The sequence below is a fragment of the Sciurus vulgaris genome (genome assembly GCF_902686455.1).
Source record: "Sciurus vulgaris genome assembly, chromosome: 5".
NCBI lineage: Eukaryota > Metazoa > Chordata > Mammalia > Rodentia > Sciuridae > Sciurus > Sciurus vulgaris.
This window is the reverse complement of record NC_136465.1, coordinates 166082727-166095507: the sequence shown is the minus strand read 5'-3', so window position 1 is coordinate 166095507 and position 12781 is coordinate 166082727. Positions and strand designations below refer to the sequence as shown.

The 12781-nt window shown below is 36.7% G+C and overlaps 1 protein-coding gene and 1 pseudogene across 10 annotated transcripts in view; one reads left to right on the top strand and one right to left on the bottom strand.

Annotated features, from left to right (window-relative positions):
- RIC8B (RIC8 guanine nucleotide exchange factor B) overlaps positions 1-12781 on the bottom strand; it is a 108754-nt gene that overhangs the window by 23819 nt on the left and 72154 nt on the right. For all 9 annotated transcript variants that reach the window (XR_013764296.1, XR_013764297.1, XR_013764298.1 and 6 more), the window contains one exon: positions 3878-4022. Coding sequence is in view for 5 of the 9 variants with exons in the window: in XM_079143096.1 (XP_078999222.1) it covers positions 3878-4022 (145 nt within the window). In the remaining 4 variants the exon portion in view is untranslated. The remainder of the gene's footprint in view (positions 1-3877; positions 4023-12781) is intronic.
- Positions 10962-11922, top strand: LOC306662887 (ribonuclease P/MRP protein subunit POP5-like; annotated as a pseudogene). Its single transcript has one exon. The product of its transcript is annotated as a ribonuclease P/MRP protein subunit POP5-like (transcript).

Below are 12781 nucleotides of genomic sequence, written 5' to 3'. Positions count from 1 at the left end.
ACAGGGCTGGGCTTGTGGCTCAGTGGTAGAGCACTAGCCTAGCACATGTGAGGCACTGGGTCAGATCTTTGGTACCACATACAAATAAATAAAATAAAGGTCTAGTGGCCATCTACAACTAAAAAAAAATTTTTTTAAATTATACTACTTTTAAAATGTTTCCTATTAGGCTATTTGATTAGGAGTGCTACTTTTCTATAAAGGGTCTAGAAAACTGATGGCTGTGAAGCTACAGAAAATGGAAGCTGGAGCAAAGCTCAGCACTGTAGTTCAGCTAATACACCTGGCCTCTTGATGGTCTCAATCCAGACTAGAATACGAGGGAAAACTGAGTTCAAATTTGAAAGTACAAAATTGATATTACTGCAACAATTACAAAGGGGTAAACTTTTGGAGCTGGTGTGCCATGGCAGAAGTGGCAATGATTTTATTTTCAACTCTGGTCTTTTAGTGATCTGAATTTAGATGTGCTTCATGAATGCTTACAGTAATAAACCCCAGTTCCTAGAGAGGCTATATATCAATTATACCATGACAGCCCAAACTGGACAAAGAGAAATCATGGTTTTTGGTTCACATACTTCAAGAAACATTAAAAACAAAGGAATTATTTATATAACCCAAGCATAATGAGACAGCTATATTAGAACTTGATTTAAGCAGCACAACAAAATCTTGACAAATAAAAGGAAAAAAAGGATCTTGCCTTATGCTTAAGAAACTATCTATTCAGCTGCTGCCACAGCTACAGCTAAGATAAACAGTCAAGAAGGAAATGCCCCTGACTTTGCTTAGTGCAATGATTTTAAGCTTTGGACATAATTATGAACTAATGTGGAGTGTGAAGAACGTCAGAGGTATCCTAGGGAGTTTGCCCACTTTTGGCTACCCCATTTCCCCCTCCATAAAGACATCTCTTTAGACCTCAGACATTGTGTACCTAATCTGAAAGCCACTGTTCTAAAATGAGACAAATGTCAAGCATACAACATTCAATTGATGTTTAGAATGATATAAAGCCATGTTAGTCAGAAGGTAATGTGTCATTCTTTTATTTTTATCTATATAGTTAAGGGGTCTCCATGCTCAGAAACATAGAAGAAATAGGTTTAAAAGTTAGAATTTAGACATTTGGTTGCCCTTTGATAAAGGACCAAACTTCATCTGAAAATGTAACAAACCTGGCTAGACATATACCAAAAACCTATGTGGCATATAACTTAATTCTATTTTGTCTAAATGTGCAAACTGCAGAAAGTCATTTCCAGCCCATTAAATACATTTATTTTGACATAAAAAGAATTGCTGTGATATTAACTGTCTCTCATAGACTGAATGTAAACTCCATGCAATTCTCAGTTTCAGATTCCAATAAAGGATTACAGGTTACCTTGGTGCATTAATCAGAATCCACTTACATTTTTGACAACAGGACTAGGGCCAACTGGATGAAGAATAATTTCTCTGCTTCTGCCAATACTAGCAACTGTTGTGAATAAATGTATCATAAGAAAAGCAAACTGGATCTTGGGAACTCTGGTGAAAGGTAATCGGGGTAGGAGAAAAGGCAATCCTCTCAGATGCCAACTTTTTAAGCTTGACTAGATTAGTAAGAAGTTTTCATTACAAGTTCTTTAAGCTCTGTAGATTGCTCCTAGAGTACAAAAGGTCATCCTGCTTACGAAGTACTGTGTTTGTCACCACTTCCACAAGTACCACTGAAGGAGTAATACAGTAAAGATTCCACCACACTTTTCACCTTAAAGAAGAACAATTAAGAGAAAAATAGATGCAAATCTACCTGAAGGGGGAAGATGTGATGCTACGTGAAAAACATTTATATTTATAATAATCAATATTTAAAAGACACAATATTTGACAATGGTGATCATTCTAATCATACCATAACACCACTCCTATGAACAGCATAAACCAAGTTCAAAGACTGAAAATGATTCCAGTTAAGATGTAAAGCTCCAATACAGTCTTCCCATAACAGAGCCAAAATATTAACAATATCAAACATCACAGTTATTGATTTAGACAGAAGGTGCTCTAGTGAAATCTTCTATGTCAATTCTATTTCCTATATTATTAGGAGAGACCCAGCGCTCCTGTGTTCTCTCTGAGCTCCTTCTTACCACAGTAGCATTATGGAGCTTGCTAAGTATATGACCATGAGTATTATAAAAGTTATCCACCAAATAAAACAGATAATACACACTGAGATGCAAAGATATGAACCAACCATGAGTATTCTTTGAGTTTTCTGCCTTAGCTGACTGTCCACATGTCCTGGGAGTCAATGAAAGCCTACAGTAATCACCTCATTTACAATATGAGATGTTTAGATGGGAATCGGTGGCACACACCTATAACCCCAGATGCTCAAGAGGCTGAGGCAAAAGGATTGCTAGAACTCACAGGTTTGAGATCAGCCTGGGCAACTTAGTGAGACCCCATCTCAGGGGGGAAAAAAAAAAATGCTGGAGGGTGACTTTTCAAGTAGGGTGTTTTTACATGTCAAATGAAGAGATATAAAACATTTAATTGCTATGGAAACATAATTAATGGAATGGAAAAACCAAGAGCTAGTATGACTAACTTAGCATGATGACTTAGAGAAATAAAGAATAATTCCTCTATCTGAACTTGTAATATTTGACAGAGACGCCCAATCTATAGCATCTAAATAGTGGCAGTCTTAAGAACGTACCGTTTAGTCACTGCTAGCTTCCGCTGTATAAAGATCCTTTTTCCCTAAGACACATTCTGTAAGATCCTGTGGAGGATGAGAGATAGCACTGGGAATGCTAAAAGCAACACTACCTACTCAGACCTGATTTGGCAAGAAATAGGTCACTTATCTTACTATTCTATAGGGAATGTCACTTTCCTCTTCTGACAACCTGTTACTTTTATGTCAACAGGGCATAATCTGAATGTAAACGCCCCCAAACAAAACAAACCCCTCCAAACCAAAATTTTCAGATTATGATCATCTATACTTGATCACTTCATACTATCAATAGAAAACAATATCTCAACATTACTGATAATGCCAAAAGGGAAGGGCACCTTCTTAATGTTCAGTAATGGAATCCAGCAAAAACTGCTCAAATAATTACTAATGAATGGAAACTAAAAAATTTATCTGAGACAGAGGTTGAGGGGAATGAAAAGGATGGGGAGGGAGCAGAAGGAAGGACAGGTGGTTTGTTGGGGGCGGGGAGAATTAGTGATTTTAATTTGTAAGCACTGACTTTGACTTCATAGTTTCAGGTTTGCCTTTTCAGTGCACTGATAACACTTGTTAAAAATTGATCCTTAAGTGTACGTTTGATTAAAATTCAATGTGGAGCCAGACTTCTTCCTTTGGATAGTAATATGCCTTGTTGCAATATTTTTTTGACTTGTAAGAGTTCTTCCGTAAGGGAGAACATCATAATGTATGGAACTAACATTTAGATTTCTGAGAAAGACTGAAATATCAAGTAACCAAGTTAAATATTTGGTCTTGGTTAGACCATATAAAATCTCCTATGGAAAGGGAAGGAAAATAATAAGCAGTCATGTTTTTAGTAGATGATAGACTTCTAAAATCACCAGCTCTCTTAATACTTGAGAGAGGACAATGAACACGTTGAAAACATCATGGGACAGAACATTTCTTGCAATATTATCCTTCCTCAATCACTTTAAGTCATTCTCTAAGACACTAGCTATGAAACTGCCTCTAAAAACACCATTAAAAGGAAAGCTTCCAAATCCACAAGAGAAAAGAATCACTAGAAAATGAAAGACAAAGAAAGTGAGAGGTAAATAACCAACTCATAGGCACAGCTATAGTTAGATGAAAAGAAACTTGATACTATACTTTGGTTTTGCATTTTTGTATTCTTCAGTGTCTGTGTCCTCGTCCTCTGAGTACCAATTATCTCCTCTTCCTCCAGCCAAGAGGCCTCTGGCCGCCAACAGTCCTGCGGCGTTCCCATAGCCAGTGTATTTCAGCAGGCTATCCACTGTAAAATAGAATAGGGTTTTAGACAGGCGTTTCCGGGTGCTCAGCATCATCATCAACCACTCACCGACCAATGCAGGGAGGTTTGTGAAAGTGGTTATGCCAAACTTCCTACAGATTCTTTTATATGCTTTAAGGACTAACAGCCTTTTTTGGAAATCAGAAACTTAAACAGCTGTTCCAAACACACTTTTGGCGGAAGTGCAGGTCACTGGTAAGGGTCATGTTTCAATACTAAAGTTTCTAATCTTAAATTTTACATTTCTAAAGTTCAGTTTTAGAGAAATCACAAGAAACTAGAGATAAGAAAGGTCAAATTTGAATTTTGCCAATACGATTTGTAATGTAAAATCTTAGGCTTTGTAAGAATCAGAGGTAAAAGGTATAAGAAATAAGAAAATTTAAGGGTATTAGTAAGTAAGTTAGTTTAACTTACTACTATAAAAAAAAAAAGCAACAATATGTAAACACATGAAGCCCACTGAGAAGATAGGCCCAGAGCCAGAGAGGTGAAGTTCCAATAAGGACTCTATCACTTAGCGACCTTGGGTAAGATATTCTGCAACTCTACCCCAGTTTTCTAATCTATAGATATGGAATAATAGCCATCTACTCCACAAGTTAATACCTGCAAGGGATTTAGAAAAGCATCTGGTTACTTTAATTCTTTTCTCTGATAATAGTGGGTAAAAGAATTATTTCAGGACCCCCCCACCCCCCACTGCCCACAAAACAAAAAACAAAAAAACACCTAAAGAAGCATCTGGTGCAGGTCTTCTGTAAGTATCACCTTGCCAATCGTGTGTGATAGTATCTCTAAAACAAGCTGACAAATCAAACTTTTGCAAAGAAACCCTGTACTATTGGGATTGTGTGTGTGTGTGTGTGTGTGTGTGTGTGTGTGTGTGTGTGGGAGGGAGGGAGGGAGGGAGGGAGGGAGAGAGAGGGAGAGAGAGAGGGGGGGGTGGGGGGGGGGGAGAAAGTATTTCTAAATACTTTTGTAAAAAAGAACCTAAGAAATAATTAGCCATTTATTTAGAAGTACCTTCCTTTTCTTGAGGTACAATTTCAAGGTGAATACTAGTGTAATTTAATCAAAAGATAAAAGTGGACAAAATTTACTTAAGATCTTCAAAAAAATGTAGATAAAATGTCACCCCCAAGAACAGAAGTAGAAAACAAAACAACACAGATCTTAATTATGTATAAAGCCATAGTTTAATCTACATCTGAAATATTACTGTAATTCAGGTCACTTTTCTCAAAAAAGACAAACAAAGCTGGAGAACAGTCAGTGGAGGGCAATTAAAATAACTTTGGGGGTCTAAAAAGGGTAGTGGGTAGAGAAACAGATGGGTAAGAAAAGGGGCTATATGTGATCAGAGTATGAAATCATGAAGGGCATGGACATGATGAATATTCCAGGATAGTTTGTTAAATTTTTGACCTAAAGGGGACCTTCTAAGACACTGAAATTAGGTACTCTGGGGACAAATAAAATAAAATTCAAAGAATGTAGCAAACTCGTGATATTTGTGCAAAAGGAAACATGGCTTAATAATATAAGTACACTAAATGAGATTTACTAGTTATTTTTAATCTTAAAAGCTATTGGTAACTGTGGTCTCTTTAATGATAACTCTCAGTGGGTGCTAGATAGGATTGTATTAGAATTTAAAGAGGGATCATGTAACCTAAAAGCTCCCTGAATAAATCTGATGTGCCCCTCTTGTGACAGTGGGTCCCCATGATACAGTGATTTAGATAAATTAATGGATTATTAAACTAGGGAAATAAATCAATGTTCAGTGTATACAGGCATTTTTTAATATTCTTGGAGGTCAGACATGAATTTAATGCATGGTCAGACACAAAGCCACTGAGGACACAGATCACAGATTTAAACCCATGTAGCACTGATGCTCTCATTGCAAGCACTGCTGATAAGGCTTATTTTCATTTTTATTTTTTTGTGCTGAATTCAGGGCCCGGTGCATATTAAGCATATGTTCCACCACTGAACTATACCCCTAGCCCCAGGCTTATTATTATTGTTGTTGAAAATAAATAAGTATGTTCAGTGCTTCCAGAAAAATAATATTCACTGAAATCATTAAAGTCTAAATTGTGGCAATAGGAATAAATGGTTTCAATGAATATACCTAAAAACTAACAGCAATTTAAAATGACATAAAGCATTTGGCTAAAGATTAAAATAGTTTACGAAAACAAACGTGATGAAAGCCAAAACAGAAGTAAATTTAATACCAAATAACTGCTCTTATGCAGAAAATTCTTCTGAAAGCTGGTTAACAGTAAAAATGCCTGACATTTTTATGAAAATATTTACTGTTCTTTTACTGGAACAAACATGTGCCAACTCTGTGACAGGCAGTGTGGGTTACAAAGATGATTTAAGACACACTTTGCCTTCAAAATAATTAAGGCTGCAGCCAGTAGTTTTAAAGGCAAATGAACTTTTGCTAAAGAGGTAAAATATCTGAAGGGAGTTAGAAAAAGGGAGACAAATGGAATGCAAAATCCTCCCTGAGAAGCACTGGGGGAGTGTCTGAAGTTACTTTTTATTCTATTTTCAAATATACCATATAATATTCTATTTGATGTTGGGAAAGTAGAAAAAGAAAAGTGACTGACCTTGGATGTTAAGGTAAGCTGCTAAGACAGAAGATTTTCTGGTGGTTCTAATGTTTCTCCCTCTCTCTCTCTCTGTCTCTCTCTCTCTGTCTCTCTCTCTCTGTCTCTCTCTCTCTGTCTCTCTCTCTCTCTCACACACACACACACACACACACACACACGTTCTCTGTCATAATAATTATCCATGTAGTTAGGTAAAAATGTTGCTGAATAATTCAGCATTCAGGCAGAAAGTTTCACGTAGCATTTCACCACTCCTTTACCAGGATGCTAGAGGGCGCTCTCTGAACAGAGCAGAGAAACCAGGGCAGTCAAGAAGAACGTGGCAAAATCAGATCCAACCAGACATCCTTCTCCCTTCTCTGTACACATCCTTTTCTTTCTGGTCAAATACAACTTTTAGAAATCCATACTAGTAGTTTCCTAACTAGTGTCCTTATTCCAGAGTCACATTTTTCTATTCCTTATTCTACATAACTGCCCAAGACATCTTTGTAAACAGAACTGATTCCTTCCACCAAGGGTTAAACTCGAATTCCAAAACGGGTCTAAAGGGCTTTTCATTTGGTGGCCTTTGCCTTCTTTTCCCAACTTATCTCATACACTGTGGACTTATCACATCTTGAACTAGTCTTTTTTTTCTGTCCCTACCAGTTATTTCCCATTTCTTTGGATCCTTTTGCAAAGACATTCTCTGACTTCCACACTCCCTAATCATTCCTTCAGTCAGGATGCCATATTATTACTCCTCTCTCGGGGAACTTACTACAGTATAATGAAGTTATTTTTTCTTATATGGAGAAATACATAAGATGGTACATTCCCTAGACTGGATTTATAGAGAGCATATATAATGCTCTTTTATTAAACAGTTATGGAGCACTTACTTTCTATAAGGTTCTTTGTTAAGCATGGGGGCTCCAGAGATGAGTACAACATGATCTCCAACTTAAAGAGATTCAATGTCTGGAATTCAAGCTCAACCAATAAAGAGTGACAACGTGGCAAATATCAAGTTTTAAAAACAGAGATAAATAAAACTGGCACAAAGGAAAGAATGATTTACTCTGCTTGTAATGGTGAAAGAAATCTGCAGAGATGAGGCTCAAGCTGGTCTTCCAGGTTCAAGGAAAGTAAAGCTTACCCCATGATAACAAAAATGGGGAAGGCATCCCATGAAGAAATAAGGCACGCAGTATGATTAAGCAGGAAGGGTAGCATGGCAATAGCTGTAAAATACCCTATATAGGTAAGTCACAGAGGTAAAATTTGCATTTTACTGTGCAGGTGTCAGGAAATCATTTAAAGTTTTACATGGGAGAATGACAAGATTATATCTGTTGACTATATCAGTCCCTCTGTTAGCCACGTAGAAAATAAACTGAAGAAAACCTGACTAGAAACAGATTTATTTTAATAGTTTAAGAAAATAATTTTAAGGGCCTGCACCAAGGTAGTGGCGTGGGAACAGAAAGGAAGAAATAAATAAAAGAGGTATTTAGGAGGTAAAATATATATGATGTGTTTATTAATCTGCAGGTAAAGAAGATATTTGGGGTAACTCCTGGAATTTTGTCTGTAGTAAGTAGACAATGGTGCCTTTCACAGAGAAAGTGATCAAAGGATAAAGAAAACACTGAGGAACATGGGAATGGAGATAATGAACTTGACTTCAGATATCAGTTGGAGGTACCTGTGAGACACTCAAGTGCAGAAGTTCAGTGAGCAGATGGATAAGCATGATAAGTTCAGGAGAAAGATTGGGGCTGGAGACAGAGATTTGGGAAGCTATTCAGCAAAAAGGTTGAAGCAAAAGCCAAGGGAGAGGTAAGATTACTCAGGGAGCAAAGTAAAGTGTGAATGGGGTCAGAAGATGACTGTAGGGAGAATTAGGAATTAAATATGGAAAAGACAGAAATCAGCAAAAGTGACTGAAAAAAATAATAAAGAACAGAGGGGGTCAATGGATAATCTAGGAGTGTGTGGCAGCATAGAAACAATGTCAGTTGTCAGCAGTGTCAACTGTTTTAAGAGTTATAGGCAGATAAAGATGAACTTGGAAATTGCTGGCTTGCAGTAAGTTAAACACTTGGGTAGGTGTAAGGACACTGAAAAGAAAAACAGGTAAGTCTTTCAAGATGTCAAGATCTGAAGGACAATGATATAAGTATGTATATAGTTTAAGGAAAGCACATAGGGAGAGTTAAAAAAAAAAAAAAAAAGAATAGAGTAACAAGTGATGAAGCAAGGCTTGTGCAAAGACAGGAAGAGAAAAGATCAACAGGAAGAGACTGTTTAGCTCCAAGCTAGACACCTATTCCTCTGACACTGGAGACTAAAGTAAATATGTTAAGTGTGGGGCTACATGCTGAGGGAGTTCAAGTCTAATTTATTTCTGTAATTCAGCCCCTCCCACAATGTTTCATATATACTAGAAATTAGCAAATATGTTAAGGGTAGGGGGCAGGACCCCACAAAAGCAGGGGACTAATTTTATAAATTATTTTCTTTTGATTAAACTATGTAAGGCCTATCTTTAGCCCCCTTGTAGAAAGAACACAATCTGCAGAGTGATACTAAAAGTTTAGTTATGGCAGGGTTAAAAGAACAAATTGGTGGCACTAAGTTAGACTTTTGGTCACTTTCAACTGCAGATGCTACTTTGCCTGGCACAGATGAGTATTTAAGACACCTAGAGGGCTCCTTCTGTGCCTTGTCTTCCATAAGATTTTGCCTGTTGTATCTCATCTCAACTTCCTTCTTCATGTATTCTTTGTGTTCCTAACCCAATTTGATTACTGTTTACTGTTTCTACCTTATTGTCTGAGCTTTGAGCATTGATCAAAGTACCTTCCTTCACTTGCAAACTTAGGTATGCATATCCTAAAGAGGAAAATTCAGTCACTCTGACAAATTATTTGAAATTTATTTCATTTTGGTAGTCTATCTCCAAACCCAACTTTTACAAATCTGATGACTTTTAAGTTGAAGGTAGACTATGGATCTTTTTTTTGGCCCAATAACAATCCAGTGTTCTCGCTTCTCTTGAAAAACTTGGAAGATCTGATAACAAATCTGATTGTTCATGTTAACTATAACATGAAATGCAACATCCACTTTCCACTCCTGTGGTATCCCCTTGCTCCCCACCCACAACCCACTGTTGCTCCAATGGTGAGTTGTTGGAAAGTGTCAGTTTCTATTCATCAGTCCACCTGGCTGCCTTTTATCACTAGCCTGGCTGCTATAGGCATCTGAGTCTGTGACTCATTAGGGCAGAGACCCTGTTTATCTTGTATACCTCAGAAATCCCAGGGTCTAGCTCAAAAAATCTTTTTTGAATGAGTGAATTTTTATTCCAAAGTAATATATCTATAAACTTATAATCAAATTGGAAGGAAAATCAGGTAACTATATATAGAACTGCCAAAGTTCAAATGAAAAACATTACCGTGCTAATGTGGATTTACTTTGGATTCAAAGTTACAACTATGATACTGGATCCATGTGAGAATAAAGCCAACCATTTCAAATGGAAGAAAAATTAATAACATTTATTTATAAATGAATATACCATATTTACTACAACACTAACTCATCAGTAAGGTGATTATAATTAGATATATATTTAGTTATGCAGTTAGCTATGTAATATTTAGATAAAGTCAATGGAGAAACATGCTTAATTTTTGCCTTTTTAAAAGATTTTTTTAAAGTATGCAAGGAATGCATATTATAAATTATAATACAGAAAAATGAAAAAGAAAAAACCCAGCAGTAATCTTATTCCTCAGAGGTAACAATATCAATAATATATTATCACACATTATTTGTAATATATAATATTGTTTTAAAAATATTTTATAATGATTTTGTGTGTTTTTATACCTTTATTTATTTTTATGTGGTGCTGAGAATCGAGCCCAGTGCCTCACACATGCTAGGCAAGCGCTCCACCACTGAGCCACAACTGTAGTCCATAATATATAATAGTTTGACAAACCTTTTTATTATGGCACAGGGGATTGAACCCAGGGGCACTCTATCACTGAGCTATATCCCAAGCCCTTTTTTATTTTGAGACAGGGTCCCACTAAGTTGCCCAGGCTGGCTTTAAACTTGTGTTCCACCTGCCTCAGCCTCCTCAAGCATCTGGATTATAGGTATGCATCAGCAGGTCTGGCTCTGACAAACCTTTTTCAATCAACAGGTATATAGATAAGTGCCTTAGACTTATATACATACACATACTTAAAAAAAATTAAAAAATTTTTTTTAGGGTCAGGGCGGAGGTCGCCATGGTGCGGTTCAAGCACAGGTACCTGCTCTGCAAATTGGTGTCAGACGACCCTCACTGTCGCCTAAGTCTAGAGGACCGAGTGCTGGGTGGCCTTTTTCGGGACACGATTTGCCAAGATACACGGGACTTTTGGCGCAGCCGCCTGCTTGATCGGTTTTGCGGTTCGATACCTCAATGCCTATACTGGAATAGTGCTACTTCAATGCCGAAAAGAATTCTACCAACTTGTGTGGTCAGCTCTTCCTTTCATCACATACTTGGAGAACAAAGGACACAGTTATCCTTGTTTTTTCAACACCTTACACCTGGGAGGTACAATTAGATTCAGTACGACAGGAGACAGTTGTTGATCTTGTTACATAACTGCACCGATGAAGGACAGCAAGAAGCTATACAGAAGTCTGTCACAAGGAGCTGTTTACTAGAGGATTCTGGTGAGGAAGAGCTTTCAGACAATGGTGGTGAAGAGGCTGCTGAAGCAATGGAATAAACTTCTGCTTGCCACAAAGGTGGCTACTGTGTCCAGGCCCACTTATGGAAACAGAACATTCTAGGAGGCAGCAGCATCTACAGTTTTCCAAACTGGAGGACTACCAACCAGAAGACAAGTGACCAGTGCAAAATGGAGGACTTAATTAAGTTGCCTTTAATATCCCTTGGCTCAGTGGTTCTGCAGATTGTAAAGGCTCTGTAGTTACATTTCTGTACCTAATCGCTTGGTTGACATCAGGTTAAATATATTTAACTTTTATAGCATTTAGCATAAATTAGAAAAAGGGGATATAGAATTCATGTATGGCCAAGTCTCCCCATCTACAACCTGACTGACTGTAGATGAAAGACTGACTCCCTCTGTGGTATTATTTTTTTAATACTTAGCCTTCCTTTGAGGCTTTGTACTCTCAACCCCCAAGCTGGATCTTAAGCAAAATAAATCATCTGGAATAGAAAAAAAAAATTTTTTTTTAGATGTTGATAGACTTCTATTTTATTCATTTATTTATATGTGGTGCTGAGAATTGAATCCAGTGCCTCACACATGCTAGGCAAGTGCTCTACCACAACCCCAGTCCAAAAACAGATTTCTGATCTCAGAAAAACTGATTCAATTTAGTCAACATTTACAGACAACTATATGCAAGACATTATGATAATCACTTTGTTCCAAGACAATATATCAATCCTTTTTCAAAAGAAAAGTATTATTCAAAAGAGCAAAAGAATCTGAAATTATATTAACCTTAGAGGGTTCTTCTGAGAATTAAATGAATTATGCATAGACTGTCAGGCACATGATCGCTCTAATTCCTAAGAGTGATGCTTACTACCATTAGGATAATGATCAATCATGATGATAGTATACCATCTTAATAGAACTTAAGTGTTCAGCTCAATGTTAGAAATGAAGTTTAGAAAAACATTCAGTTGACTTAAGATTTTGAAAGGAGTGAACTTTTTCATCTCCAAATTATCTCTCATAAAACTTGAGTACTTCAAAAAAAAATGGAACAAAAAAATCTGCTTAGATGGGATTTTATATTAGAATATTTATAGACTAGAAGAAAGAAATACATGTGAGTACCTGAACAATTTAGCCAAAGTTCTTTGGAGAACTTGTCTTTTGTAGAGCAAATAATCCATACAATTTTACAAAATATTTTTAATGGATAGATCTCCTTCAGGAGATAATCACTCTGTATACTCTTAAACTATTATTTATTATATTGTAGTATAGTTTATTTTAAAATTTATCTTTACCACTATGTTATCGTAATCTCAAGGATAAGGGGCATATCTCATGCATT